The 22491-nt window shown below is 47.3% G+C and overlaps 7 protein-coding genes across 8 annotated transcripts; 4 read left to right on the forward strand and 3 right to left on the reverse strand.

The window, feature by feature from the left end:
• Nucleotides 1–316: 316 nt before the first annotated feature.
• On the forward strand, nt 317–5782 carry BDCG_07186. 2 transcript variants are annotated; one of them, XM_045422967.1, is made up of 5 exons: nt 317–591; nt 950–1088; nt 1222–1383; nt 1501–5174; nt 5242–5782. In XM_045422967.1, the coding sequence occupies exons 2-4, from the start codon at nt 1031–1033 to the stop codon at nt 2355–2357; spliced, it is 1077 nt and encodes a 358-aa protein (XP_045278476.1). In that variant the 5' UTR covers nt 317–591; nt 950–1030; the 3' UTR covers nt 2358–5174; nt 5242–5782. The 2 variants fall into 2 exon arrangements, with proteins under 2 accessions (XP_045278476.1, XP_045282025.1); XM_045422968.1 differs by lacking the exon at nt 5242–5782 and having other exon boundaries at nt 335–595; nt 1501–2840.
• On the reverse strand, nt 1354–3935 carry BDCG_07187 (uncharacterized protein). Its single transcript, XM_045422969.1, has one exon. The coding sequence runs from the start codon at nt 3789–3791 to the stop codon at nt 2883–2885; it is 909 nt and encodes a 302-aa protein (XP_045278477.1). The 5' UTR covers nt 3792–3935; the 3' UTR covers nt 1354–2882.
• BDCG_07188 (uncharacterized protein) lies at nt 4107–5168 on the reverse strand. Its single transcript, XM_045422970.1, has 3 exons — nt 4930–5168; nt 4559–4788; nt 4107–4403 (listed from the first exon to the last, which is right to left on the reverse strand). Exons 1-3 carry the CDS (start codon nt 5119–5121, stop codon nt 4349–4351), a joined length of 477 nt encoding a protein of 158 aa, XP_045278478.1. The 5' UTR covers nt 5122–5168; the 3' UTR covers nt 4107–4348.
• On the reverse strand, nt 5218–9504 carry BDCG_07189 (hsp70-like protein). The gene is made up of 4 exons (XM_045422971.1): nt 9204–9504; nt 8991–9120; nt 8819–8884; nt 5218–8691 (listed from the first exon to the last, which is right to left on the reverse strand). Exons 1-4 carry the CDS (start codon nt 9228–9230, stop codon nt 6884–6886), a joined length of 2031 nt encoding a protein of 676 aa, XP_045278479.1. The 5' UTR covers nt 9231–9504; the 3' UTR covers nt 5218–6883.
• Nucleotides 9505–9584: 80 nt separating this feature from the next.
• On the forward strand, nt 9585–14009 carry BDCG_07190 (uncharacterized protein). Its single transcript, XM_045422972.1, has 6 exons — nt 9585–9970; nt 10057–10125; nt 10204–10526; nt 10582–10687; nt 10748–12424; nt 12528–14009. Exons 1-6 carry the CDS (start codon nt 9948–9950, stop codon nt 12610–12612), a joined length of 2283 nt encoding a protein of 760 aa, XP_045278480.1. The 5' UTR covers nt 9585–9947; the 3' UTR covers nt 12613–14009.
• A 3-nt stretch (nt 14010–14012) lies between these two features.
• On the forward strand, nt 14013–17287 carry BDCG_07191 (PNS1 protein). Its single transcript, XM_045422973.1, has 2 exons — nt 14013–15506; nt 15594–17287. The coding sequence occupies exons 1-2, from the start codon at nt 15207–15209 to the stop codon at nt 16938–16940; spliced, it is 1647 nt and encodes a 548-aa protein (XP_045278481.1). The 5' UTR covers nt 14013–15206; the 3' UTR covers nt 16941–17287.
• Nucleotides 17288–17818: 531 nt separating this feature from the next.
• Nucleotides 17819–22123, forward strand: BDCG_07192 (DEAD/DEAH box RNA helicase; the record flags this gene model as incomplete). The annotated part of the gene is made up of 6 exons (XM_045422974.1): nt 17819–18087; nt 18151–20686; nt 20750–21029; nt 21226–21308; nt 21378–21557; nt 21623–22123. The coding sequence occupies 6 exons, from the start codon at nt 17819–17821 to the stop codon at nt 22121–22123; spliced, it is 3849 nt and encodes a 1282-aa protein (XP_045278482.1).
• Nucleotides 22124–22491: the final 368 nt, after the last annotated feature.

Raw genomic sequence — 22491 nt, forward strand, 5'->3', positions numbered from 1 at the left:
TTTGGGGGTGCCGGAGGGACAGGGAAGGAGGTAGTTATTTACTGCGTAATAATATTGCCAGAACATCCTGGGCAGCTGTGATAACTTTCTGTCCGTATAATTTACAGCTTTCAGGCAGGGCAGCCCTAACTCAACCCCAGAGTTTAGGGGCAGCGACCAGCCGTGGAAAGACGGTTTTGATTGGAGCAGCAGAAAACCCGTCGCCGCTTAAAGGTTCAAACGCTAAACCCCAACAAAACAGGATTTCGCCAGACGTATTATTACACATAATAATCCGGCTGGGTAATGCGCCTTCCAATGCCGTACGCTGTAACTACCGTATCCATGAATATCACGTATTTTTCTCATTATCTCGCTTAAGATCAGCGATGGCCAATATCAATGGCTTCAACCCAGGACTGACAAATTCGGCATCAAAGGGGTCAGTCGGTCCACCATGTCTAACATGATGAGCTTATATCAAGCTTCTTTTCTCTATTCTGTTATTTATTCTATCCTATAAATACTAACTACTGCACCACTGGACCGATACCACACTAACTGGCCAATTGAAATCCGGAGGTTACCTCCCTCTCGATGGATGTATGTACTGTACGTATGTATGCTTTTTCAACTCGAAACTTGGTCCCTATGCTCTAGAGAGTAATACCTGTTTGTTATGATTACGTTTCGCCATATGTTCCTACCAGCTTTATGTTTTACCCCATCGGCGCTTGGTGGGCAAAATCAAAGACTCAGAGGCAATGGCAATACCTGGCTAAAGATTGGTTTCTGGGCCTTTGTGGACGATGAGCCTGTACACATGCTTTATTTGTGGTTCCCGTTCTCCTTTTTATTCATGCGATGTAGTTGATACCTCGGCACTGTGTGAATTGTCAAAAATCAAAGAATCCAGGAAATCAAGAGTAAAAAAGGCGAGCGCCCATTGCTAACTTTGTGATGCTTCCAGATGCAAACCGCAAGGAAAAGGAAAATGGATATCCGCTTGATATACATGGAGTGACATTGGCCACCATTCAACCAATCAATCATGCACTTCCACGAATTTTTACGGGCGATTGGCCCTGAAGTCGAGGATGTTGAGGAAGGTAAGCAAGCAACCAAAGGGCTGCCAAGGTACATAACTGTACATACGCAAGGGATGTTGTACCTTATACCTCCCTGCTACCTAGGCGCATACTAAACAAAGTATCTTCCCTCTTTATTTGGGGAAAATTATAGAAGCGTTTTCCCTATTCTCCCAGGAAATCCCTTCACAGAACTTAGGCTTTATTGATTCTCGTGCGAGTACCATCAGCCTCACTATCCACGGCCGTGATTTTCAAATCCGCCAATCGCCAACTATCCTCTCCTCAACCCGTTCAGGGGGAACTACGGGCGCGGGTATGTTTTTTTTAATAGTCCGTTTATTCCAAGCCGATCTACCTTTTGATGTCCTACTGGTTTGCCAACGAAATGCCCCGTTTTCTAACCCAGTATAAAATATCAATCCGCCTTCAGTTCTATGGAAAATCACCCCCTTCGTCGCAGAATGGCTATCTTCCAAACAAAATACCCTCTGGACATCATCAATCCTAAACCAGGACTCTACCGTTGTCGAGCTTGGTTGTGGGATATCTGGGGTCATCGCCCTCACACTCGCCCCATCTATTAGCCATTACATAGCTACAGACCAAGAATACGTCCACAAACTACTAAAGGAAAACCTCGAAGCAAACACTATAGCCAATGCCAACGCCACCGCCCCCCGCCGTAATGATCAGCACCGCCAATCCCGGCGCGGCCCTCGAAAACCGCCATCTACCCGTTCTTCAAATCAACACTCCCCATCCCCTTCCCGACACCGCCCGGACACCACCAGCACAGGAAACGTAACCTTCACTGCGCTGGACTGGGAGCTTGACTCGCCATGCACACTCAAACAAGTCATCAAGCCCTCCTCTACTCAATCATCAGAAAAAACGAAAGAAGAAGAAAGCGATGAAGTAGAAAAAGACCCGGGTTTCGACCTCCTCCTCGCCTGCGACTGCATCTACAACGACGCCCTAATCGATCCTTTCGTGCAAACCTGCGCAGATATCTGTCGGCTGCGGCCTGGCTATACACTACCGCCTCCGTCCCTGCCTGAGGGCGCACCACCACCAACACCGCTCGCGTCGAAAAGGCGGCCAACTGTATGCGTTATTGCACAGCAACTGCGGGTGCCGGATGTGTTTGAGTCGTGGCTGCGCGCGGCGCTGGCGGAGTTTCGGGTGTGGAGGGTTAGCGATGAGGTTCTTGGGAAAGGGATGGGGGAGGGCTTGGGATTGAAGGGTGGGTCGGGGTATGTTGTTCATGTGCTTGTGCTGAGGGAGTAGGAAGGGCGTGGTTGGCGTGCATTATCCGTGTACACCAACGTGTCTCAGCGTTTGTATGGAACATCGTGGGGAAACAGAAATGAAGTGTATTATGAGGATGAATGGGCAATGTAACTTGTCGATTTGATTGTGTAAACTTTCTGCTCTGATATATCCAGGGCATTCGGAAATTAGCTGTTGACTGTTGCTGTGTTTGTCATAATTTGTTCGATGCTCCTTTATTCTGTACACCAGCTCCTTTTCACTTCGGGAATTTATTTGTTTCTACGACTTGGTAAAATTATTCATCGACCGATGATGAAACATGCCCATGGTGTGCGAAACAGAAACACCCCCTTGATTCAAAATGTAACTGCACCCCATCCACCGGGTCCCTGAGGCGCAAGAGTTCCGGCCGGGATTCTCCGCAATGGTTACACGAAGTAGAATATTCCCCCCCCTTGAAACTCCCAAAAATCACGAGCATTCGGAATCTTCCCCCCTCTGGCAGCCACAGGTACGGACATTATTACATTACCCCCTTACCTACTTCTTCCCCATGATCCCCTCAAACTTCCACGTCATCTCAGTCTCAAAAGACCCCTTCCCAATCTCCAACCAGTCCAAGTTCGCCCACTTCTCCGGTCTCTCCAACGCATCCACAAAATGCTTCATAGCCAACACGGTCTGAGCCGCCCACCGCTCCTTGCTAACATTCCCCACCCCAACCGCCAACGGAGGCATTAAGATCCTATCAATCCTCTTCTTTTTATTCTCCTCCTCCTTCCCCTCCCCTTCCCTACTTCCTTCCTCCCCCTCAACTCCCACAACCCCCTGTTGACCCCGCTTCTCCTCGCCCTCCCTAACCCGCCTATTCCACCTCTCCACCTCCACCATCAACGCCCACACACACTTATACACAACCTCACGATCCCACACCACATTCTCCGGCATGCGCATCGTCGGACAAAGCGCCACCCACCGACAGCCCCCCAGCGCCCGGCCCGTTTTCACAATCTCCTCCGGAAACGGCACAAGCGTGCAGGTGCCCGGAGGCGCATAGCCGCGCCAGTGCTCGTAGAGCGTTTTCTGCGCGGCATTGGTTAGAGTGTCGTAGTTGTGGTGGGGCAGACAGAAGACGCGGGAAATGGCGTCGTCGAAGGCACCGTCGAGGCGGCCGTAGGAGTTTGCGGGGGAGACGACGAGGTCGAACGGCTGTGTGGGTGGGACGAACTCGAGGCGGCTCTGGAGGGGGGTTATTTTTATTTTTTGATGGGGTTGTTGGGTTGGTTCTGGTGTGGTGGTGGTGGTGGAAGAGGAGGAGAGGACGAGAGCGGGCCAATATTTGCGGAGGGCGTCTTGGAAAGCGGTTATGTTCACTTGTTCTCTGCAGAGGAGGATGATTTCGGGGAGGTCGATAAACGGGTTCGACGATGGGGTTGAAGGTGAAGACATGGTTTTGAAGTTACTTTTGTTTTTTTCTGAGTACGACCTGGCCAGATGATATATTCTATAAAATACTGAAGGGAATTGAAGGGCTCTGAAAGTTTTACTTATAGTTATCTCTTCCTAAACGAATATGTGTTTGTTGTTGTTGCCCTCTGAGGCTGTCCGCAGAATGATGTCAGCGGCTGACTCCACTTCCCCGCACAAATTCGTCCGCCCCGCTGTCAACCCGAAGGTGCGCGCTAAACATGCGGAAAACATCCAAATAAAGCAATGATCCCCCTAAAATACTTCCTTCTGTGTGCAAGGTCGCTATCCATGTGTCTTCTGTGAAGAGATATTATTTAAACTACTCTGCGTGCCTATGGTAATAAGAGTACAATTGCGATTAGCTGGGAATTGGGAGTGGTGTATTACTCCTTGGTTCCTACCGCTCACTAGCACGGTAACATATTTTAATCGCCCTCCTCTTCACTCTCCGCCACCTTTTTCCTTCCTCAGCAACTCTAGTTTAATATTGGATACTAGTCCTGAAGGAAGTTGGCACTTGTCTGACCCTGCTACTGTCAGGGAGGACATTTCGTGATCTCGATGATGGCAGCAACACAGGTTTCCATGGCGCTTTTGTACACGGCTATGCAAATACGGCACGGGCAGTTAGAGCATTAGCATACGTGGGAAAATTAGATAAAATGGTTTCTTTAGGAAGAGCCTGTTCCCGCTGTGCCACGATCAAGGCGGGGGCTTGTTATCAATATGGGAGGGGAACAACGAACCTCACAGCCACATCCCTCGGCTGGACAACATACTGACAAGTGTCCATCATTGCTAGCCCCGTCTGCCTCGCCACCTTTTCAAACCTCCTAATCCGCCTCCTTAATTCTCTCCTCCTCTCCTTCTGCTCCGTCCTAGGAGCCCGTGCAACCGCAACAGCCTGATTCGCCAGTAAGAACCGTTCTCGATCTGTAAACCCTCTCTCAAACTGGACCTGCACCTCCCGTAACTTCTAAAGAATGATAGGAAAAAAGAAAGTTTACATCAGCTTTTTCCCCCTTCCAATGAACCTAGGAAAGAAAAAAAAGAAGAAAAGATTGAAGTGATAAAATGGACAATGAACATAGAAAGTTGGAAGTACATATCAACATACCCGCTGCCTATAATTGGCCCTCGCAATCTCCCCCATAAACGCCTCGTATTCTCGTTTGCGCCTTTGGGCTAGAACCATGTCAGCAGTCTTGCGTTCGCGTAGGACTTTGTTGCGTTGCACGTATAGTTCGATTCGACGCTGGTGGTGTTTTTGGATGCGCCTAGTTATGCTGCTCAGAGCGACGGGCGACATTTTTTTGGGTTCTTCCGCTCGTGTGCGAGAGAAGGTGCAGAGGCAGATTTTGGGTTGATTTTTTTTTTTTTTTTTTTTTTTTTTTTTTTTTTTTTTTGTTGCTGATTTTGCTTGTTTTAGAACGGGCTAGCCTCTCGTCTTCCTTTTGCTCCTTTCGGTATCTGGATGTTGAGTCTGCCGCTGTTTCGAGGGATGGGAATTGATATGCTCTGTATGAAGCGAAGTATATGAAGGGGTAGTAGTTTGAAGGGTGGCTGAAATTGCAAACTAGCAAACTGAGAAGTGAGATAAAAGGCGTATGTTCTCGCCTTTTTATCTTTTATCCATTGCTCCTATCTCCTAATTGGTTCGATTCCTAGAGACGAATTCGTGCAAATTTAGTTAGTGAGTGGAAGGAGGTGAATGGGGCGGGCGCACGTTGCGAAGGGGAAGTGTTGATGATATGAAAAGCTGCGTGCCAACTCGATGTTTCTCTTTAGATGAATTAAGTGAGTTGGGGCCGTTGTAATATATGCATTCACAGATGGGGAGAGTGAATTGGGAAGACTTTGCCTGTGGGAACTGGGTTAACTATAACTGACTGTGAAAGTGCAGATGTATTCTCAGCTGAGTGGGCTATGATTTGTTTGTTCACTTTCAGTACGTAGTACTAGAAGCAAATTCGGTAGTGATAACATATCAACTGTGAATTTGCATATTACAAGTTTCCAAACATATATATACAAGGCGGAGTGGAGGGAAGTTAGGGAATGGGGGATACAAGGTATAACGGTAGCGAGTTGGACTGACGGCTATCCCGCATGTGAATCAGGACTACAGGGGAAATACCGAACACGGCAAGTGAGAGTGGGAAGAGGAGAGAAAAGCATAAGGGAGAGAAGCACCAGAAGGACGGAATAGTTCACGGAAATAGAAATGCTATATGAAAGCCAACTGATAAATTATAAGAGAGGAGAATTGCTATATTCTAATCATTCGATAGCGGAAAAGGCGGGGTGGGTTTCAAGGAGAGTCGAGAGTTGAGGGCAAGACGGTGGTTGATATGTAAAGCTGCACTTCTACCATCCCATCCATCCTAACTCAAACCAATCCCACCCAAACCATGCTCATCCAGACGCCGTTGTCCGCTATACAATGAGATGCGCCAGCGCAGACATGGATGGATCGGCTCCTGACTCGGTTGGATTATGGTTAAGTCCGACCACCTTTCACCTCCCCCGTTTCCCTGCTCACTTTTCGTCCGACATCCAGAGAAATAACACCAGATACTTCTTTTTTTGCCTTTTGTTTTACCCGCCACGCTCCTCACCCATTTGACAAAAAATGAAAGGAAAAGTAGGAAAAACAAACTAAGAAAAAATCGCAGAAAAGCCAGGGTTTCTCGCCTTCTTCCCCCTCCCAAATTCCGTGGTGACCGTGAACAAAAAAATCATATAGATAAAACATTTTGTCGAGAAGAGGATAAGATGACGATGGTTAATTATGCAGAGGAAGTAAAGTAAAACACACGTAAGATAAACAAACTCCAACACCAAGTATGGGGCGCGTTAAATGGAAAGAACGCAACAAGGCTGGTATGTGTACATGGAAACGAAATGAAATGGGAGAATGATGACAAAGATAGGAGAGGGAAAATTCACAAGAAGGAAAAAGAACCTCTAAATGACAAAGGAAATAAATTCATGTGAAGAAAAGGAGAAAGAAATATCGGTTAATTGCCTTTCGTTTTTCTCCCTTAGATTTCAAGATGACATGCAGATTTTTATGGCTTCTTCTCGCCCTCGCCACCCTGTTGGTTCTCAGTCGATTGTTGTTGTTGTTGCTGCTGGCCTTCCTCGGAACGGGCCTTGTGCATCTTGTCGAAGAGGGTGAGACTGGCGTTCTGGAGCTCGTCAACCTTAGCCTTCATTTCCTCAGCGGTGATGGAGGCCTCGCCTGATTGGCTGTTAGCAACGACCTCACGCAGAGCGGCAATCTTCTCTCTGATCTGGTCAGCTTCAGTCTTGTCGAGTTTGTCCTCGAAGTCCTTAAGGGCCTTCTCAGTATCGTTCAAGACGCTGTCGGCACGGTTGGCAGCCTCAATGGCGGCCTTGCGCTCTTTATCCTGGGCACCATATTTCTCAGCATCGTCAACCATGTTCTGGATCTCAGAGTCAGAGAGACCGGAGCCGGAAGCGATGGTGATGGACTGATCTTTGTTGGTGGCCTTATCCTTGGCGTGGACGTGGACGATGGAGTCGGCGTCAATGTCAAAGGTGACTTCGATTTGAGGGACGCCACGGTGTGCAGGGGGGATTCCAACAAGTTGGAAGTTTCCAAGGAGCTTGTTGTCGCGAACGAGCTCACGCTCACCTTGGTAGACCTTGATCTCGACGGCAGTCTGGAAATCGGCAGCAGTGGAGAAGGTCTGAGACTTCTTGGTAGGGATGGTCGTGTTGCGGTTGATCAGGCGGGTGAAGACACCTCCAAGGGTCTCAATACCAAGAGAGAGAGGGGTAACATCAAGGAGGAGAACATCCGTGACCTCACCAGCGAGAACAGCACCCTGAACAGCGGCACCAATGGCAACCGCCTCATCTGGGTTGACAGATTTGGCGGGCTCACGGCCGAAGATACTCTTCACGGATTCGGTAACCTTGGGCATACGAGTCATACCACCAACGAGGATGACCTCCTGGATGTCCTTAGCTTGGAGGTTGGCATCCTTCAATGCCTTTCGCACGGGCTCGACGGTTCGGGCAATCAGAGGTTCCACGAGAGCCTCGAGCTGGGCACGAGTCATCTTCGAGTTGATGTGTTTGGCACCGGAAGCATCAGCAGTGATGAAGGGAAGGTTGATTTCGGTTTGGAGAGCAGACGACAGTTCGATCTTAGCCTTCTCAGAAGCCTCACGGATACGCTGGATAGCCATGCGGTCACCGGAGAGATCAAGACCGGACTCTTTCTTGAACTGTTGAACAACGTTGCGAACAAGGGTGATATCGAAGTCCTCACCACCGAGATGGGTATCGCCGTTGGTGGACTTCACTTCGAACACACCCTTTTGGATTTCAAGAATAGAGATATCGAAGGTACCTCCGCCAAGATCGTAGACAGCGACCACACGATCCTGCTCACGCTCAAGACCGTACGCAAGAGCAGCGGCGGTAGGCTCGTTGACAACGCGAAGCACGTTGAGACCGGCGATTTGACCAGCATCCTTGGTAGCTTGACGCTGTGAATCATTGAAGTAGGCAGGAACAGTGACGACACCGTTCTTCACAGGTCTGCCGAGATAAGCTTCAGCAGTCTCCTTCATCTTTTGGAGGACGAAACCTCCGATTTGGGAAGGCGAGTATTTCTGGCCCTGAGCCTCAACCCAAGCGTCGCCGTTGGTGTGTTGAACGATCTTGTAAGGAACCTCCTTCAAGTCTCGCTGGCACTCGGGATCAGTGAATTTGCGTCCAATCAAACGCTTAGTGGCGAAGAGGGTGTTCTCAGGGTTAACGACAGCTTGACGCTTGGCAGCAATACCAACGAGTCGCTCGCCATCTTTGGTGAAAGCAACAACAGATGGAGTTGTCCGTGCACCTGAAAGAAACATGTCAGTTTCAATCTTTTGGTGATTTTTGGTGATTTTTGGTGATTTATTTATTTTACTTATTTTTCCAGCCGAGTGATCGCCGGAAATAAGGATAGAATAAGACTCTCAACTAACCTTCAGCGTTTTCAATGATTCTTGGGGTCTTTCCCTCCATGACAGCAACAGCAGAGTTGGTGGTACCTAGTCAATCACGTCGGTTAGCTCAGAACGCACACCCGTGAGCATTGACAATATATAACATCGCTAGAATAATGGAGGTCAGAGTTTGTCCAGAGATAATACGTACCCAAGTCAATACCAATGACCTGGCCCTTCACCTTCTCCTCTCCCCCTTCTGTCGAGTTCCATCTCCGGAAGGATGTAGAGGGAAGTTTATAGGTGGATGAACGGGCAAAAGAGGGGGCAGCGCGAGGAAGCTAATTGAACGAATTCAAGTCAGTTTGACATTGTTATATGAAGTCCAGGTGAGTTTAAATCCAGACGGTGATAGAACACGTACCGCACGGGAGAACCGGGACGCAAGCATTATGAGAGGATAATCAAAGTATTAAGGGATCGAAAATAAAATACAAAGTGAGAATATAGAGACAATAGTATTACAGATGAGAAGGGAAAGGAGTTAAACAGAAGGGCGGGTGGGAGAAGATGGGAATGGGGGAGATAATGAGATGTTGAGGAGATGTTGAATTGGGAGGAAATGTGAAGAAGAAAAATTTGAACGGAGAAAAAAAGGACGGAGGTGACGCTAGTCTGTTTTGGGCGACCTGTCGAAAGCGGTAGAAGACGGGAGGTTGTGATAGATGACTAATATATTATGTCAGCGACACATTGTGCAGAATAACTACGGAGTAACTTACATTAAACGAGATGAAGTGGGTTATGCATGTACTGTACATACATGATGTATTGTGCACGTTCTAAGTATGCAAATGATATCCTTATTAATGAGCAGTTAAACTATATAATAGCTTCTACTTATCCTACACTGGGCATGGAGCTGGAGTGATATAATTGGGTAGCTGAATGTACAATACTTCCCCATACTATTTGCGCGTACATAACCTTTCGCTACTCCGCCGCGGTTGGGTCTGCCGTCATCGAAAAAGGCAATCTCCACCGCGCCTCGACTCACTATCCAGTACAACTACCTGTTGCCCCCCATCTTCTACTTAATATTGCCGCGTCCTAGCCTTTCAAGTTTCATTAATACAATGACCCTAGCGATCTTGCTCTCATTGTCACCATGACGCTCGACTCCGCATTGCTGTGAGTACCATAGTTAGCCGCCTTGATCTCTTCCTCGTCACTAGGCTTAAAGAGCTCTCTACTGACCTCCAAATGTTCACATAAAGTTACCGACCCACTGAATGCCTTGTCCTTCCAAACCACCGGAAATTCTTCCCTATCAAGATCCCCAATACGTTAGTGCCGGTTTACTTGCTTGCTCGTGGCTATATTTACACCTGGAAGGGAACGATGCTAACTACTCTTTTATGTAGACACCACCAACTACGCCACTATATTAGCACAGCTGATCCGGATCGAATATATGTCGCCGTAGAAAGGCAGATATTTGCCCTTCACATTTCTTCGAGGAAACGTGAGAAGATTGCTGTCGTGCCGTTTGCGCCAAAATGTCTGACCGCGGGTCTGGGTTGGATTGCAATTGGAGGCTCGGAGCATGGGGATTGTGCCTTCATTAGGATTGGCGATCCGACTTCTGGGGCTCCACGTGCTATGCTTCCTCTGCGAGCAGATGTAGATAGTCCCTTACCAGTTGATCTAGATCCTGCTCGGCCGCGATTTCCACCGTCAAGCTCCAGTGAGGTTCTACCTACTCTGCTATTTTTGTTGAGGCGGTGCGCTGACCGTTTCAGATATAAAAATACATGAATTTGGTGGGAGCATTGTCAATTCTGTGACAATCCATCGCCTACCAGCTATCAATCATACTTATGCGGACGAAGATGTCGCAGTTCTTAGGTACAAACTGTCATCCCCGAACTCTTGTGTCTGTCACTAACATCGGATGCATTTTTCTAGTAACAATGACACAACAGTGAGCATTTATTCTCTTACACGTTCGGAAATGATTCAAAGCATCCGCCATCCGATATGCATGAACTACGCTATAATCTCACCGGATTCGAACCTTCTCGCTGCGGTTGGTGATGCCAATCGTATCTACTTCTACCGAATTGAACCATCACCTGAAAACCGAGTCCCTGTTCGACATAGTGATAAAATGCTCATGGGATGGAACTGGCCGTTAATCCGCTCTGTGGAACTAGACGCAGATCCTCAGTATGATGACTGTTGTTGTTTCACAATTGCATTTTCCCCAGCTAGCCATCTTTGTGCTGTTGGTTCCCAAGCCGGGATCATCACGGTCTTCGACATCAAAAGCATCCTGAACACGGATCCCGAAGATGCGGGTGGGAGAGAGGATATTGTCTGCGTGTTTCAGTCATCCCGATCCTATTTTGAAGGCGGTGCAGTTCGGTCCATGTCATTCTCTCCTCGGCCCTGGGATCTCCTTGTCTGGGTGGAAGATTATGGACGAGCCGGGGTAGCAGATATCCGCCAGGCATTTTCCCGCCGCCAGATTATATCTCTTGATCTAGACGAACCAGGACTGCAAATCGTGCGGACGCGCATAGGCAGAGATGATCAGGAGTCGCCATCAGATTCAGACGAAGCTGATCGCTTTCTTGAACATGAGGGGCTGAACAACCTAGTGGATATCATTGAAGATGCTGCAGCGCAAAGGGAGCTGCAAAGCGGCGATTCAGAAAATGAATTATCACGTGAAGAGTTGTTACGGGAAATGGGCTATAGAGAAAGACATATTGTCGATTCCGTGAATGCCTCTGAATGGGACGACGGAGTATTATCTTCACGGATTCCAAGACTCCTGAGCCCCGAGTCGCTCATGGAAGCACACACTGGGAACCGCTCTCCTCGCGTGTCCTCTCCGGGACTTGCTGATGGGATTTTACGCGCTGATTATGGTGGAGATCGCCACCTAGAGCGGGTACGAGCAACAGTTCAACCGCCACCACCACCACCACGCCCCCCAGCTTCGATCACACAACCACACAACGAGCGGCTAACTCCTGCATTGCTGCCCGCCCATGGAGGCAACCCGGCAGCTATCACATTAAGGTGGACGCAGTCGCCGACACTTATACATCCCCCAGATCACCCTTCCGATGCCGACGGCTCAAATGCCGCTGGCCGAAGCGGCACAGCACAATCCACTGACAGCGAACAGCCAAATGGTAATGGAAGCGCAAATGGCCTCACAAGCAGTCGGCAACTGCCCCGCACACGAGTACTATTTAACCGTTCGCCCGACGCTCCAGCCGCACCCCTAGCCATCCAAGCCCAACAAATGCGCCTGCACCGCACGAGGTCCATCCCACGAAGAGCAGACCGCATAGACCCCACTGTAGAACGGCAAGAGACCCAAACGGGGATCTCAACCCACGAGGAGCGGACCCGGTTACGACGACAGGCGGCGGTTGAGGAAAATCGGCGGACGGGGACGGGTGCAACGCTAGGTCAATATCGTCGTCGCATGGAAGTAGGCCAGCTTCGGACACCTCGTTGGGTTCGCACAGCGCTTGCTGATGGTGGGAGTTTTGAGTCGACCAGTCGCGAGCGGGCGCGGGGACTAGGGACTGCAGGGATTGGATGGGGTGCCGATGGGCGGACCTTGTAAGTTTGCTATACAGTTAAATATAATATTTCACACATGGGGTGTCAATATATTGTGATACGGATACTCGGAAAACTAACTGAGCCGTTTACGATTTATTAGGTTCATCGGAACTGTGCAGGGAATCTTCCAGTTCGAGCTCAACGTCCAAGATCGAAAAACGTTTCCTGGATTTTCATGCAGATGAAGAAATAAATTTCAAAATCAAAATGCAAGGATAAACAACCATGCCATAGGAACGAAGCAGTTCCAACCTTGCCTACCCAAGCGAGTGTCAAACACTTCATTCTATCGATGTTGCCCACCTGCTACTCCCCGCGCTCGTCCCTTCCCTCCAAACATCTTCGTTTATTATCATTTTCCACGCGATATTTTTGAGTCGACCATTGAGAAGAAGCGCAAATATCAATCAATTACGAAGCACGATCCCTATTACTCACCACGGATGACGAAATTCTATCTATTTTGCTAAAATACCAACAGTGACTATATGACCCCTCGCATATGATTTTCCCTTGTAAATAAACGGTTTGTTTGCTGAGCATCATTGTCCCCTGTAGTTTCTGTTGTTCTGATGAATATAGCAGAACCTTGTCCCTCCTATTCCTTTCCCACTTTTTGTTTTCTGTACGTTCTATCTTTCATTCTTCTTTTTTTCTCTCTTTTCTGGAGTGAAGCGAGCGGGATCGGATATAGCGTCAATTATGTAACCCCAAACTAACACAATGGTAGGGCTTGGAGGTTGGGCGTCTTTTCAGCCTTCCATGATTTATTTTTATTTATTTTCGATTTTTTGTTTGTATGCCTTTGGTTCTTTTGCGTGGTCTAGTTTTTCTCATTTTCTTTTGCTCGTTTCTTTACTTGACTAACAAGCAGCTAACGCATCTATTCAATGAATTTCGAAATTCCCTTTTTTCTTTGGTATTGTCTTTACTTTCCTTCTCCTTCCTTCTTCTTTTATTTTTCGTTTCTTTGTAAATTGATAATTTGAATGTATATATATCACTTGAGAGTTTGTTTGAGCCATCAGCCAACAAGCACACAAAAACCAGTGCGAAACAACAAACTTTCTTTTTTGTCCTTGTCATTTAAATTCCTGGGTAATCCCAGTTCTTACTGTTACCTTTATTTCTGTTAATTCTGGTTTTTTTATCTTGGATTCCGCTTTTCTTCTTCCCTTCATATTGTGGTGGTTGGGTTTGTATCTATTATCACTCTCAAAATATGGGTTTTCGCTTTTCATTTCTCTTTTAAAATTGTACTTGTCATTCTTTTCTTTGTTAAACAACTTGACATATCTATGTATGTTCAATTGACTGTTTGGCTATGCTGATACTTCCCTCGTAATATAATGCGCTGAAATGAAGACCTGGAATCATGGTCTTCGAACCGCAACCTATTAATTATTCATGATTCCAGTACCGCCATGTTCGAGGTGAGGTCTGAAATTACCATTTCGGGCACCCGCTTAATTTTAGTCAACTAACTTAGTTAAACGCGCGCCAATTAGTTCGCTAGAAGCCAAGTGATTCGGATATTCCCCTTATAATTCCAGAGACATGTTATTACTTACCTCAACGTCAAGTTGTGGCTCGCAACACCAATGAAGCTTCTAACATGGCGTGAGTAACTAGATTATTATTCGGTGCAATCCTTGCTCTCGTGTATGGGGCTGGGTTTTTCCATAACTATTGCCCGTTCCAGACCGCTGCAGAGCCAAGTTTCTTTAAGCCCCGTTTATGATATTGAGCTCGGAACATCCACTGTCATTTTGGACTTCCTCGTACAGACAGTTGGAGTATTTTGCGGGTGATTTTTGAGGCGAAATCTGACTAGATATTTCTGCCCATTCTTGGTTTTGAGTCGGGGGCGCGAATAATATTTGGAAGTTGTCCGGTTTATCTGCTCTCTCTAGTCAAAGGGATTCCAGAATGCCGTTCGCTTATTAAATATTGATTTCCATGCAACATCGAGATACATTGCCTTATTCATCTGGTGCAACTTGCGGAATCCTAGCGGCCACAACGGCCTCAGCCAATCTTCTACCCTCGCTTTCGCCTGCTTCAAGCAACGGTGAGGATATGTGAAACCTTTCTTACCAACTGGCTTGCCCATCCGCTATACTGCCATCGTCACCTCATTTTGTGAACCTTGGACTTGTCGGACAGATGTAATATTCTTTTCCAGCAATTCCTTGCAAAACTTCACACCAGCAGGTGGAAGTGGGCCTACCCTCCCAACGGCAAATACATTGGTAGTGAACTCACCATGCCACTGAAGACGCGACCAGACCCTTGGTTAATAGGCTGGGGAGAACTCGCTAGGCCGGACGGTAGCTATGAATGCGCCATGCAGATTACTGAGGCTTTGAATCCTGAGTAAGACTTTGAGCTGATCCATCTGGGCGCTGGGGATAAGGATCGGATTTGATGGGAAGGAACGACCTCCTCCAATTATATACGCTGGACTTTCCTAATTTCCTAATAAGATCTTTTCTCTATTATATTTATCTATACCCAAACCGGAAACGTCGACCCGATATGACCATGAGGAACCTGCCTATCGTAGGTACGAAATGGGATAAGACTTTGCGCAAGACAGAGCTTTTTTTTCTTTAACTTTCCGCGTTTACACTCTATCACACTTCATCAATATCTATAGTATATAGCATAACATGCTATTTGGCGCATTTCTTACTCTGCGCTACTTGCTGATAAATTGATATCTCTTATCCCCCTGGCCACGTTGGATACCACTCTGTGTATACACATGTTTTAAACAATGTCCCAAACCCCAGTCCAAGAGGACAATGTCGGTGCAAACAATGGCGATGAACAGCCTCGTGCTGATGCTACTGCTGCAGGAGACGGTGGTGGTAAAAAGAAAAAGAACATCTCCATCTCATGGCCCGCCTTAAAATTTTCCATGGGCAATCTTACGGTGACCTTCCAACAAATCAATCTGGCCCGACTCTTTCGTCGGAAAAAGAAGGAAGACGCTGATGGACCGCCCGATCCGACTTTCAAAGAGGTTTTCAAACTGTACAAAAAGGAGTATCATGACGTATGGGCAAGCGTCCTCGTAGGTTTACCAATTTTTCGTTCTCTTTGTTGCTATAAGTTGACCTGCGGGTCTTTGCTAACATTGACACTTCTTTCTTCCCGTTAGTTTCTATTAAATGTGTTGGCATTCATTTCCCTCTCCTCCTTCGTCATCGACAGATACATGAAAGGCGTCGACTTTGACGGCCATACCGTCAATGGTCCATCGAATAGCATCGCGCTAGATTTGAATGTGTTACTGCTTCTCAGCATTGCGTTACCACTCGCCTTTTCCGCGTCAGGGCTATACTTTTCGATCTTCTTATTTTTGCCGGATAAGTTGGTTTGGATCACCGGATTCTTGAATGTTAGTGCGAGCTTTGGTACCGGTGCTGTATATCTCTATAGGCGCCAATGGGCTATCGGAGGCACTTTTTCTGGCCTTGGACTCCTCGCGATTATCTACTTCGTGAACTGGATACCACGAATCCCTTTCACGGGAGTCTTGCTTCGATCGTCAGCCGCTGTGGCCAGACAGCATGGGTCGGTGAATCTGATAAGTATTATTGGAAGTATCCTTACTACCGGATTTTCCGCGTTGCTTTTCGTGACGCTCGTCACGACTTATATTGCATTCGACCCAGACGAAAACAAGGCGAGCCCACTTTGTCATAATCTCAGATGTAAATCCATTGTTACGAAGACACTAATGACTTTTATGGTGCTTTCCGCCTATTGGTTTACCGAGTGGATGAAGAGTACCATGCACACGACAGTCGCTGGAGTGTATGGCTCCTGGTATTTTTATGGTGGTAATTCTGACGAGATGCCAAAGCGACCTTTGAGAGGCGCTTCAAGACGGGCCATCACTTACTCCTTTGGTAGCATTTGCCTTGGGAGCTTGTTCGTCGGGGTGGTTGATATGCTCCGCCAACTATGCACCATATTCAGACAGGAAGAAGCTATCGGTCAAACTATCATTGGGAGAGCCACATCTCATGCTGTAAGAGGAGTTATGAGCTCACTTCGACGGATGACCCTAGCTTTCAATCGATATGCATTTTCCCATATGGCTCTGTACGGCAAACCCTATGGATCAGCCGCTAAGTTTACGTGGCAAATGATGGAATACCGCGGTATCGACGCCCTTGTCAACGATAGTATTGTTGGAACCACTATTACTATGGGGTCTCTCTTTGTTGGGTATCTCTGTGCCTTTGTATCTTACATTGAGCTGGGATACACGGTGCCGGACTTCAACAAAAGTGGGAGATTCACACCCGCTATCATGGCATACGCGTTCCTCTCTGGATTTCAGATCTGTAAAGCTTATATGACACCGGTGATCAGTGGGGTGGATACAATGTTTATGGCTATGGGGCTGGAGCCGGAAGCGCTTGCGACGCGGCACCCAGATCTGTGGGAGGCCCTGTTGGGGGTTTACCCTCGGATACAGAATACGATCAATCCCTGATTGTTATTTTTTCCCTTCCATTGCCTCAGAGCAGTCTGCCGGGTGGTTGTTGGCACTTGGTGCTTTGGGTTCGGCATTGTCTGATTTTGGACTACGAAAATCACTGTGGGATGGAGTTTTTTCCTTTGTCTACTATATTGTCGCTTCCATATTGTTATCACTAGAAATGGTTCTCCGGCCTGTCACATTGTCGCCCTCAGTGTCTTTCTGTCTCCATTCGAGGAGTATGTACATTCGTTAGAAAATCTCAAATGGCCGGCTTATCATTCACTTGATTGACTTTTCGAACAAGCAGTGACTTGTTTCAGCTCACCGGAGAACTAGCGTTATTTTTAGGCCGCTCCCATTCAAGCGAAACATTTTTGAAGGAGTAATGATCCCCAACAAGGTATATAAGAGCTTGCCGGCCGCTCCACTTTTTTTTACCGCTCTAAAATCAATCATTATGAAAGACTGGTCACGCCCTTATTTCGGGTCCGAGGTTGAAAATAAATTAAAGTTTCAGAGCAAGCCAAGCGCGGCTGTTAAGCGCCAGATTAGTCAGGTCTCAGGAATTCACATATGAGGTTTCCCACTAACAATTCCATTCAATGCTGCACTGGGAAACAGAAGGGGCTGACAGGAAAGCTTTGAAGTTGATCGCGATATATTTCATAACTACATTGCTCGTAATCTTGCGCCGGTAACGTTAATCAATCTTTGCCGAAGCGGGAGGTAAAGGTTGGAACATCATTCTTTGAAGCCCCACATTCAAAAGATGATCCGATGCAGTTTACGATAAACTTAACTTGACATGCTATCTGGAGTTGTTTATATTTTTTCTTAGCATCGTCTGCCACATCATTTCCTACACCCTTGGCGTGGGAAAGTTGACAAATATGGCAGAAGACCGAGGTTTACTAGATGCTGTCCAGCAGGTTCACACTGCGGCAAATAATTTGGCCGGAGATGATACACTGGACGTCTGGATAACGAGAGCAGGAAATGAAGAACTCGCAAATGGAGAGAGGGAAGCTGGGACAAGATTTCAATCGCGGTCCCGAAGATGCGAGGTCCAATCTGATGAGGAGCTGAAAGCAGAGCTGGAGCGGGAGTTTCTGAACCCCTCTCCTCGGTTTAGTACCCCGTGGTTGAATAAGTTGCAACAGTATGTTCCTTCCCCATAGGACATTGTATTTTTTTATCGCAAATTTTGATGGCTTTAATCTAGGCGATGGGAAGTTCCTGTAGACTACACGAACCTCTTTGAACTAGCACCACCACAGACCCGCACAATCATTCGGTTTACGCGGGAAGGGCTGGAAGGCAGGGTCACTGGTTATCGCGAGGTAACTGTTCCTGCGAGCAGCGCTACAGCGAAAAATTCTACGTCATTGCTTAGACGACCTGCGGGCCGTGCTGATTTCGTCCGCGGCGCTGCCGGATTCTTTCCGTTTGCACCAGGCGGGCTGGAAGGCGTGGAAGCGATTGCTGAACTTGAGTCTGATGCTCAGAATGATGGGCGTCAGACTTCTGCGGGAGGAAAAGGATCGAGATTAGACCGAATCATCAATTTTGGCGTGGAAGGTGGGCTGTTGGAGGTTCCCCCGGGATTCTCCCGGGGATCGAAATTCGAGAAGACTAAGAGCAAGGATGATGAGGGTGATGCACGAGACGTGGAAGACACGTTAGAACAGGAGGAGAAAGACACGGATGAACCGACGCAGGAGGGGGTTTCTCCTGGTGAAGATAGAAACCTCCAAATCACCGAAGAACTCCAAGAGGGTTTATCCAGTGATGAAGAGGAAGAAGATATCGATTCTTTACTACCCGTTGAATACCCGGCCTTGGAACCAAGGGGCCAGCTCCTTGCGCCTACTTCGAAAAAAGGAGGTAAAGAGTGGGCTCATGTGGTGGATATCAACAAGGAGATTACAAATTTTTACGACCTGGTACCGGATATGGCAAGGGAATGGCCGTTCGAACTGGATACTTTTCAAAAGGAGGCAGTCTACCACCTGGAAAATGGAGATTCTGTTTTCGTTGCCGCTCACACATCTGCTGGAAAAACGGTTGTGGCAGAGTATGCGATTGCGCTCGCTGCCAAACACATGACGAAAGCAATTTATACTTCTCCGATTAAAGCCTTAAGTAATCAAAAGTTCCGCGACTTCAGAACTACTTTTGAGGATGTTGGAATCCTGACGGGAGACGTCCAGATTAACCCCGAGGCGAGCTGCTTGATCATGACTACAGAAATTCTGAGGAGTATGCTTTACCGCGGAGCTGATCTAATTCGCGATGTAGAGTTTGTCATTTTTGACGAAGTGCACTATGTAAATGACCTGGAAAGAGGCGTGGTTTGGGAAGAAGTCATCATTATGCTACCGGAACACGTCACTCTAATTCTGCTCTCAGCTACGGTTCCAAACACATACGAATTTGCCTCTTGGGTTGGCCGGACCAAGAAGAAGGATATCTATGTCATCTCGACACCCAAGCGCCCGGTCCCATTAGAGCATTACCTGTGGGCGGATAAAAGCATGCACAAAATCGTCGACTCAAACAAAAATTTCATCGAGAAGGGATGGAAGAAAGCGGATGATATTTTGTCCGGGCGAGACAAACTTCGTGCTCAGAAAGCGGCGGAAGCCCAGTCCAATACCAACAATAGAGGCGGTCATGGAGACAGGGGCCGTGGTGGGCAACCCCAACGTGGCAACCAACGAGGTGGGGCTCAGCGTGGAGGCACCCAACAAAGAGGGAGTGCACAGCAGCGCGGCAGAGGCCAACCTGTGTCTCGTGGAACTGGTAATATCGCTAGAACAGGCCGAGGCGGTGGGCGCACGACTGTTGCACAAGACCGAAATATCTGGGTCCATCTTGTACAACACTTGCGAAAGGAAAACCTGTTACCCGCGTGTATTTTTGTGTTTTCCAAGAGAAGATGCGAGGAAAATGCAGATTCTTTATCTAATCAGGATTTCTGCACGGCATCGGAAAAGAGCACTATCCATATGATCATTGAAAAGTCGCTGGCAAGGCTGAAGACGGAAGATAGAGGACTTCCACAAATTCGTCGGGTTAGGGAGCTGCTGAGTAGAGGTATTGGGGTTCACCATGGCGGCCTCTTACCTATCATCAAGGAAATTGTTGAAATATTATTCGCAAAAACCTTGGTGAAAGTGCTGTTTGCTACAGAAACTTTTGCAATGGGTCTGAACCTGCCGACGAGGACTGTCGTATTTTCTGGCTTCCGAAAACATGACGGTCGGTCATTTAGAGATCTCCTTCCAGGCGAATATACCCAAATGGCAGGGAGAGCGGGTCGACGTGGGCTTGACACAGTCGGATCTGTAATAATTGTTGCGTCTGGCAAGGATGAGGCGCCTCCCGCCGGCACTTTACGACGCATGATTCTAGGCGATCCGACCAAGCTTCGATCCCAATTCCGACTTACCTATAACATGATATTAAATCTCCTGCGGGTAGAAGCCTTGAAGATTGAAGAGATGATCAAGCGAAGCTTCAGTGAAAATGCAACCCAAGCACTCCTGCCGGAGCACCAGAAACAAGTGCAACTGTCCGAAGCTAGTTTGGAGAAAATAAAACGGGAGCCATGCGCCATATGTGATATCGACATGGAGACTTGTCACGAAGCCGCAGTGGAGTATTCGCGGCTAACTACCAAACTTCATATCAACCTACATGCATCTCCTGTGGGGCGACGCTTATTCTCCGCCAAGACCGTGGTTGTCTTTAAAAAGGTGAGGAATATACATTGAATTTTTAGTTGGCAAGATTTACTAATATTGGCTTCTCTTCTGCAGAACGGCATCAGGACAGTTGGTATGCTCGCTCGCGATGGTATGGCTCCCGGGCCAAACCTTGGCCTACAAGTGTTCGAATTCGGCCCAATCAGTGCGAGCCGGCATCCAAGTGATATCCTTCCGTATCTACCAGCATTTCGACATTTATTTTCGCCGCTGTCAACAAATCCTAACGAGATGGTGTTGAAGACTTACAAGATTCCACTTGAGGACCTTGAATGTGTAACCACGACGGTTGTAAAAATAGGTGGCCCAACTTGGTATCTGAATATTAAGAAAGGTATGTAGGAAAGCCCCATTTCGGCAAATCTTTTTTTTTTTTTTTTTTTTTTTTTTTTTTTTTTTTTTTTTCAATTTTCTATAATGACCTGGTGCTAACCTGTTGCAGAGTCATTGAAAGTTGCACAAAAGGATCTTGTGGGAGGCCAGTGCATGGGACGAATTGGCATGGGACCGAGTCAAGGAACTTCAAATAGTCGAGATTCTTAACCAGCGGCAGGCACAAGTCGCTATCGTCGAATCCAGCGAGTGTCTGCAGTGCCCAGAATTTCTGAAACATGTAAGTTTGAAGACTATCAGATTCCTTGGCTAAAATTAACCTGATTGGACAATGCTGACACTTGGGTAGTTTGAGATGCAACATGACGAATGGCAGGTAAAAGAGAACATTTCACAGTTAAAACAGTTAATGTCGGATCAAAATCTGCAACTTCTACCGGACTACGAGCAGCGGATTTTGGTCTTGAAAGATCTTGGTTTCGTTGATGAGGCTTCTCGAGTCCAATTGAAGGGGAAGGTTGCCTGTGAGGTATGTTTCTCTGCGACCCACAAATAAAGCATTTTCAAAATAATAATTAACATATCCATGTTTAGATCCATTCAGCGGACGAACTCGTCCTGACAGAATTGATTCTAGAAAATGTGTTTGCAGAATATGAGCCAGAAGAGATTGTTGCACTGCTGTCCGCCTTCGTCTTCCAGGAGAAGACCGAGAGTGTCCCAACGCTAACACCACGGCTTGAAAAGGGGAAAGAGGCCATAATCAAGATATCGGAAAAGGTAAATGACTTTCAAATCCAACACCAAGTGATCCTCTCGAGCGAAGACTCCAACGACTTCGCGAGCAAGCCACGATTCAGCCTTGTCGAGGTGGTGTACGAGTGGGCTCGGGGAATGTCATTCAACCGGATCACAGACTTGACTGATGTGATGGAAGGCACAATTGTACGTGTTATCACACGACTGGACGAAACGTGTCGGGAGGTGAAGAGTGCAGCCAAGCTGGTGGGCGATCCAACGCTGTATAGCAAGATGCAACAGGCACAGGAACTGATTAAGCGCGACGTAATATTCGCGGCATCTCTTTACATGTAAAAAAGAACGCGGTGATTAACTGATCGCTGGCCAAGTGATTCATCAAAATTTTATCCTTTGAAAGTTGGTGCTGCGGCTGTGATTTAAATGACAAAGGACGGTTCTGGAGCTATGTTGAATATTTATGTGTCGGAATGTGCCTGGACCTGGAGACACACATACACACACACTCACATTGTGTGTAGAACCAAGCTCGATAGTTTACATTAGAGTCTGTTGGGGTGTTTGGCATTGAAGAGCCTACCTAGGCACATACATATATCGAATGGAATGGCTGTATCCGCTTTTCGATTCTGTATTTATATGACTTTTTGGTGTTGGCGGAGTATTCCGAAAAATAAAGTAGGAGGGTTTTGTGGATTGAAAAG

This window comes from Blastomyces dermatitidis (genome assembly GCF_000003525.1).
Source record: "Blastomyces dermatitidis ER-3 genomic scaffold supercont1.8, whole genome shotgun sequence".
Classification (NCBI taxonomy): domain Eukaryota; kingdom Fungi; phylum Ascomycota; class Eurotiomycetes; order Onygenales; family Ajellomycetaceae; genus Blastomyces; species Blastomyces dermatitidis.

Coding starts and splice junctions, on each gene's coding strand:
- BDCG_07188 (XM_045422970.1), bottom strand. CDS start 5,121: ATGTCGCCCGTCGCTCTGAGCAGCATAACTAGGCGCATCCAAAAACAC. Junction 4,789..4,929: donor GGGCCAATTATAGGCAGCGG/GTATGTTGATAT, acceptor ATCATTCTTTAG/AAGTTACGGGAGGTGCAGGT. Junction 4,404..4,558: donor CCGAGGGATGTGGCTGTGAG/GTTCGTTGTTCC, acceptor CGTGTACAAAAG/CGCCATGGAAACCTGTGTTG.
- BDCG_07190 (XM_045422972.1), top strand. CDS start 9,948: ATGACGCTCGACTCCGCATTGCT. Junction 10,688..10,747: donor GAAGATGTCGCAGTTCTTAG/GTACAAACTGTC, acceptor GCATTTTTCTAG/TAACAATGACACAACAGTGA. Junction 12,425..12,527: donor GGTGCCGATGGGCGGACCTT/GTAAGTTTGCTA, acceptor ACGATTTATTAG/GTTCATCGGAACTGTGCAGG.
- BDCG_07186 (XM_045422967.1), top strand. CDS start 1,031: ATGCACTTCCACGAATTTTTACGGGCGATTGGCCCTGAAGTCGAGGAT. Junction 1,089..1,221: donor AGTCGAGGATGTTGAGGAAG/GTAAGCAAGCAA, acceptor GGAAAATTATAG/AAGCGTTTTCCCTATTCTCC. Junction 1,384..1,500: donor AGGGGGAACTACGGGCGCGG/GTATGTTTTTTT, acceptor ATCCGCCTTCAG/TTCTATGGAAAATCACCCCC.
- BDCG_07191 (XM_045422973.1), top strand. CDS start 15,207: ATGTCCCAAACCCCAGTCCAAGAGGACAATGTCGGTGCAAACAATGGC. Junction 15,507..15,593: donor ACGTATGGGCAAGCGTCCTC/GTAGGTTTACCA, acceptor TCTTCCCGTTAG/TTTCTATTAAATGTGTTGGC.
- BDCG_07189 (XM_045422971.1), bottom strand. CDS start 9,230: ATGCTTGCGTCCCGGTTCTCCCGTGCG. Junction 9,121..9,203: donor CGTCCCGGTTCTCCCGTGCG/GTACGTGTTCTA, acceptor TCGTTCAATTAG/CTTCCTCGCGCTGCCCCCTC. Junction 8,885..8,990: donor GGTCATTGGTATTGACTTGG/GTACGTATTATC, acceptor GTGATTGACTAG/GTACCACCAACTCTGCTGTT.
- BDCG_07187 (XM_045422969.1), bottom strand. CDS start 3,791: ATGTCTTCACCTTCAACCCCATCGTCGAACCCGTTTATCGACCTCCCC.